The sequence below is a fragment of the Benincasa hispida genome, chromosome 11, assembly GCF_009727055.1.
Source record: "Benincasa hispida cultivar B227 chromosome 11, ASM972705v1, whole genome shotgun sequence".
Lineage (NCBI taxonomy): Eukaryota > Viridiplantae > Streptophyta > Magnoliopsida > Cucurbitales > Cucurbitaceae > Benincasa > Benincasa hispida.
This window is the reverse complement of record NC_052359.1, coordinates 54,569,761-54,576,356: the sequence shown is the minus strand read 5'-3', so window position 1 is coordinate 54,576,356 and position 6,596 is coordinate 54,569,761. Positions and strand designations below refer to the sequence as shown.

Below are 6,596 nucleotides of genomic sequence, written 5' to 3'. Positions count from 1 at the left end.
ATATATTGTGTTTCCTTCGAGATTCACCAGATATTTTGTTTCCTTTGGGATTCACTAGATATTGTGTTTCCTTCGGGATTCACCAGAGGTAGTGGACATACTTAACTACAGTAGGATAGAAACCAGTTTTGCATGTATGTATGTGTCCCATGAGGACTAGAGCAATTTTTATGTTCTACTAGAGGTAGGCATCTAGAAGACATAGATGCCTAGCCCGACCCCAGTAGTGGGTTTACTTACTGAGTATTTTGTACTCACCCTTTCTCATGTTTATGTTTCAAGTAAAGGAAATGACGCACTGGTGAATGACAAGAGGAACCCTTGAACGAGCCACTAGGGACCAATTTTATGCTTCCACTCATGATATTTAGATTTCTTTCCATGTTTTTCAACTTTCAATTTGATGTTTGAAGCTTACTATTAAGATTTGTTTTCAGACCTATTTATTATCATTTATGATTTATGGGTACCCTATCGTTTGTTTTTAATATCTAAATTTCATGAAGTCTTTTGAGTTCAACTTATTTATTTAGCATTTATTTCACTACAAAAGGATGTCGTTTTAAGTTTCATGCATGCATATGTTTAGTAATGGCCTAACTTGAGTCCTAGGGGGTCGGGTCATTACAGTCTCTCTCATTTGAATGTGTCGCTTGACTTGAGAAAGCGGAGCGCGTGTTGTTCTTGAGTCAAAGTCTTGGAAGAAACTTTATATCTTCAGGAGACTTGTGTCCTCAAGGAGTATGCAGCTTTTGGAGTCTAGGAGTCTTCTGATCATTAAGAGAATTCTCTCTGGTCTTTCTGTAGTGTAGAATTTTCTGTCCTCCACAAATGAAGAGAATTTATAGAGCTCTCAGGCGAGTTTTGTGGACTTGGACTTGGTCGGTCCATGGACCTGGCACTTGGACCTAAATTATTGGATTTGGGTCTTCTTTGACATTTGGTCAAATTAAGTATATGCTTGGGTCCAATTTAACTTTAAGCCAAACTTTAATATTTAATTAGACCAAAATAATTAATTTGATTCAATGGTTAAGACGAAAACACATGACATCATCGAGATTTGCCAATTTATGACTTCAGTTTCAACTTGGAACACGTGTCAACTTTTAATAAGTCCCTAATTCAATTATTTGTAATTTCATCATTAATTTGGTAAACTACGTGGTAATTTGTGATTTGTCCAAAATTTCTTATTCAACAATAACTTTTTATTATTTATTTTTTATGTTTCATAGATTTTTCTACGTAAACGTTAATTATCTTCCATATTGATGCATCTCTTTAGAAATATGGAAATATCCTTGCTTGGAGGTTATATTTTGTTCCATACTAAATTATGAATGGTTGTGATGACTTTTATACTTTTGTAAAACTACTGAAAGGACATACATGATGCACGTGGTTAAAAAAAAAATAGAACATAAATTTTTAAATAAATATATCTTGAATTAAATTTAAAAATTTATATACAATAGAATTATTTAGATATAGAACTTCAAATAAGTTTTTTAATTAATTAAATTATATATATATATATATATATATATATATATATATATGTGTGTGTGTGTGTGTGTGTTTGTTTTCAAATAAGTAGTAATTAACAAATAATTATATCTTCTTAAAAGAAATTATTTAGATGTAGAATCTTTGATTCAAATGTAAAAAAACTGAACATTTATATAATCTAACATTAAATGAAGAAGAAAAAGGTATTACATGAGAAAAAACTTAATAATAAATTGTCTATTAATTAACTCTAATTTTAGAGGGGAAAAAAAACTTCAAAACGGCATTTCATGCCTTTCAAATAAATTATTAGCGAATACTTATATTTTCTTTTTTAAAAAATTTTTATTTTTGACGAAAATAACTAGACGTTCATAAAATAATCGTACTTCTCAGTTCAATAGTTTTTTTTTGTGAAATTATCTCTTTCGTTCACATCTGAATGTTTCTCCAACAAAGAGTTAGGATAATTAATTTCCATTCTCTATGGAAAACTTTTGAGCTTTTTAATAAAATGGAGTTGGAGAGTGATTGAGAAAAAGATATATAGTTATTATGTGAAGAAAGTTGAAAAGATGAGTGCAGTTATTTGTGTAAAGGAATTTATATTTGAAAGAAAAAATTGAAGGGATTTGTATTTGTTAAAGGATGTATATGTATAGTTTTTAATTTCAATTTACTAATTATTTATTAGTAAAATAAATAAATAAAATAAGCTCCATAAAAGACGGAAAAAATAGAGATACAAATAAAAGTATGAAATAATAAAAGAACAAAATAGGAATCAATGAAAGATCCAATGCAAACAAGGAATGTGAAATTGAATAGTGAAAAAAAGGGAATACATGAAGGATGTAATTGTGACTTGTGGGTACAAAATATGTATTAAACAAAATGTTTATTTGGAAAAAGGAAATTAAAATATTTTTAACGTTACCGGAGATCGAACCCGTCTCCCTCAAACATAATTTAAAGAAGAACTCGCCGTTGCCGGGGATCGAACCCGGGTCACCCGCGTGACAGGCGGGAATACTTACCACTATACTACAACGACTTGACGGTTATATCTTATGCTTGGTTTATAGTGGGGAAAATTTATTTCCCCTTAACCTTTGTATACAAGTAAAAGATTGTGTTACATATTTGTACCCTGTAATTCTACAAGGAACCTTATTATGGTCAGTCCATCAAATCTTGTGGTTTGCTGAACTCAGATTTCTTAGATTCTTCAAGACCACATTGGGGAGCTTTGGGAATAAGCGACCTTGTTCCAACGAGGTCCACAGTAGAAAAACTGGGATTTATGAATTTTGTGGTGTAAGGGGAACTGGAAAATGGCACTGAGATTTGTATTCGATTACTGCTATTATGAGCGACAATTCCCAGTTGGGAAATCCCTGGAATTTGATCTGAATGCTTTGTCATTTCATTCACATAAAGCAAGTCCTCGATGCGAGCCACAATGTTATACGCCAAGCTCTCCAGCACTCTCGAATAGCTCTCTAAAATAGCCTTCCCAACATCCTAAACAAAATAAACCAAATTCAGTTGGCAAAATTGTCGGAATTATAACAGAGAAAGAAACACACACACCCACCTTGTTGTATTGGATTTTGCTCATGTCCAGGCTTGTTTGAGGGAGATTAGGAAACCGTTGCTTAAGGCAAAGCAGTACTAACTCTGCTCTTTCTGCTAATACTTCGATCTTATCTCCATCAATCACCAGTTCTTTGAGCATTTCCCAAGACGATTTTGAATTATTGGAGGCTATTCCTTTGCGCCATACATACATTGCTCCCTCAACTCGGTTAGCTATCTCTATGGCTTGGTGTTCTGAGGATATGTCAAGACATTCCAACAACCAAACAGGGGAAAATTCATCTGAAGAAATGTGCTTGTAAATCGCTTCTCCCAAGCTAGCTCTTCCGTTCTGAAACAAAGTATTGACGTTGATGTTACATTAAATGATCTAATTATTATATATTTGAATCATAAAATTGGCTTACCTTTGGAAGAGACTCCAAATATGAAATAGGGATATCCATTTCAGCCAAGGTAAGAGAGTTGATAGCCATGGCAGCTTTGAGAATTTGGTTAGTGCAGTCTCGCTTGTGGTGTAGCTGTCTTGTTGAAGATTCAGAGAGGCCTCCATTGGGGACTCTGGGGATGGGGAGCCACCACTTTTCGTCTTGACGTTCGAGAACTTTACGGAAAGAGGAAGAGGCATCGACCTGATCAGCAGCAAGAATCCCTTGATCAACGTACCAGAACTCTGAATCAACAAAACTGTCTAATATACCCTGCAGAGCAAATTAACAAAATTTTAGTAAGAAGAATGAAGTTTGAAAAAGTGGGTATTTAGTTAAAATTGAACTTACAAGGAGCATGTGGTCTAATTTACGAAGAGCTGGGAGATTGACGTAAAGATCTGAACGGGGGCGGCAAGTCATGATCTGATGATGATGAGCCAAAGAAAGAAGAACATGAAAGAATTGAAGGTAGAGAGGAAAACTGAATTTGGTAATGAATTGAATTGAATTGAATTGAACCTCGAGTTTGGTTCCGTCTGGGAATGTCTGCCAAATAGGAATCAATTCGACAATGTGATTGCTAACACACAGCAACAGTTCCATCTCTCTTTCCCACATTGCTTTTCTCTCTGCCTCTAAAGGTTCTAATCTCCATAATTGTCCAAATACACTGCCTTCATGTTCAACAACCCAACCATCATTGTTTTGCCTCATAGTTTTTCCTTTTGTTTCATTTTGTTGAGGATCTCACAAGAGCTCACATTTTTAATAAAATAAATAGACTATTTCTTTCATGCAATTGAACTTTATGTTGTTACCTACTAATATTTTTTTGGGTTAAAATTTATTATTTCAATAAACTATATAATAGGATATTAATTTTTTTTAACATCTTCACCTAGGATGAGATATTATAACTTCTAAACTTTTAGTTGCATGTGTATGTTTTTAATAATTTGTTTTCACTCGTGTATTAGATCAAAATCAAATCTGATTACAATAGAACAATAATTCTTCCTATAAGGGCAATATATATTCATAAAAATTCCAAATAATTTAAAATTGAAAGCTCATTTCTAAAACAACAAAATTATTAGCTACCGAAGTAAATAAGTACGCAAAGGTTTTTTTTAAAAAAATACATACAAATGGTTGAGTAATAAGGGAGATGCATTTCTTTGTTTGAGGTGAAAAATTCAAATCTTCATACCTTTATTTGTTTTAACCATACGTATAATAAAAAATATCTTTTTGATCACAAAATTTTGAGTATAATTTTTATTCGATCCCAAAGTTTCAATATATTACATTTTATCCTCAAATTTTATTTGATCCCTAAATTTCAAAATGTTACATTTTGTTCGAGTTGAGTTTAATTTGCATTTGATCTTAGACTTTTAGATTTTTTACTAACTTTGTAAAAATAATAATGCTTGTCATTAATTTTTAATTAATTAATTTAAAATAATTATGATGTAGATTTTTATATTTAGTTATAATTAATTTTATGTTGTAAATTAATGGATAAGTTAATGGAGTTTCAAAAGAAAAAAAAAAAAAAAAAAAACAAAGTAACTCATGACATCTTGTTAAAAAAGTAGTGTATGAGTTTAGTAGAAATTGAAAATTCGATAAAATCACAACACATGCTTAAGTTTAGAATGAAATGCCCTGAAATTAAAATTTTAAGAGTAAACATGATTTGACTAACAGAATTTCTTTAGTAAAATAGATTTTTTTTTTCTCTTCATGAACATGTATATTAAAAGTGTTGACATACCACAGAGATTGGTAATGGCATTGGATATAGCCAAAGCAGTAGAGACTCCATTTCCACACCCTGACATATCTTCACCCAGCAACAGCTTTGAAAACCTCTCTTTCATCATCTCTGTTTCTAAAACCCCAAACACAAAACCATCATCAAATTTCATCACCACAATCATCATTGTATTATTAACACAGGACTTTACCTGAATCAGTAGATATTTCTCTCTCCACTCCTTCTTCACCTTCACCCCCCGTTTTGTGAAGAGGCCATCCCATTGAAGCTGCTGATGAAGAAGAAGAAGAAGAAGAAGACGACTCTTCATCTTGCATCCTCTGTTCCTCCATCTCCCCTGTTTCCTTAGATGTCAACAAATCAGAACTTGAAGTTGAACCAGTGTTTTCATCAAACACCTTCTGGGAATTCCCAAACACATCGCATTTCTCTTCCTTCCCTTCAATTTCCATAGCAACCACTTCCAGAAACGCAGAGTTATTCACCACCATTCCCCTGTATTCCAGCCCTCTGCAGCAAAACCCAGTTGAGAATCGAGCCTTCTGGCACAATTTTCGAGCGGACTTGGAAACCCAGTAGCCCAAATTGGAAAATGGGTTGAAGCAATCGGAGCGGGTGGGGGAATGATTTGTAAGTGGAATTGGTTCGGTGTCTTGTTGGTGGGTGAAAGTTAAGTCCATTAGGGTTTTAACCAACCCAGAATTTTTGGGGAGGTTAGAAGAAGAAGCATGGTAAGTTTATAGTTTATATGCGTGTAAAAGACGAGGAAATGATTATTGATACTTGCTTCAACACATGAAGGAAGAGCCTATTTCTCCATTAATGTTTTGAAAATGTTGCTTTCTGGTCCCCTGGGATTTGAGAATGGAAATTTGGATTGATAGTAAATTTTTTTTCTTTTTTTCTTTTTTTACATTTAAGTTATTAATTACGGTTGCTTTACTTTGGAGTTTAAATTACTTAAGAAAGGTAATTCGATGAAGTCTTGCAACTCATTTTATGTTTTTTTTAGAAAGTAATGTATTCTTGCAATGGACGGATCATCAAATTGGTGATTAAATATAGACGAATGTGATACAATTCAGTATGTTTTCATCATTAGGAATTAGGATGGTTTGGTTGAAGACCAGAATTGCAAGCAAATTTCTCATCCTATATGGCTCTCATTGGTTGTGGTGGTTTGGTGATTGATTTTGAGGGTTGCTTCATACAAAAGGAACATTGAGGAATTGTTTGGATAATTATTTTTCAAAAAAACAAGAAACCAAAAA

At 32.9% G+C, this 6,596-nt stretch overlaps 1 protein-coding gene and 1 non-coding gene across 3 annotated transcripts; both read right to left on the bottom strand.

Moving 5' to 3' along the window:
- Positions 1–2,419: 2,419 nt before the first annotated feature.
- Positions 2,420–6,251, bottom strand: LOC120091539 (rop guanine nucleotide exchange factor 7-like). 2 transcript variants are annotated; one of them, XM_039049619.1, is made up of 7 exons: positions 5,516–6,251; positions 5,323–5,439; positions 4,062–4,216; positions 3,891–3,965; positions 3,519–3,812; positions 3,110–3,442; positions 2,420–3,036 (listed from the first exon to the last, which is right to left on the bottom strand). In XM_039049619.1, the coding sequence occupies exons 1-7, from the start codon at positions 6,003–6,005 to the stop codon at positions 2,692–2,694; spliced, it is 1,809 nt and encodes a 602-aa protein (XP_038905547.1). In that variant the 5' UTR covers positions 6,006–6,251; the 3' UTR covers positions 2,420–2,691. The 2 variants fall into 2 exon arrangements, with proteins under 2 accessions (XP_038905547.1, XP_038905546.1); XM_039049618.1 differs by having other exon boundaries at positions 3,891–4,216.
- On the bottom strand, positions 2,495–2,566 carry TRNAD-GUC. The gene has a single exon. It is a non-coding gene; the product is annotated as a tRNA-Asp (tRNA).
- Positions 6,252–6,596: the final 345 nt, after the last annotated feature.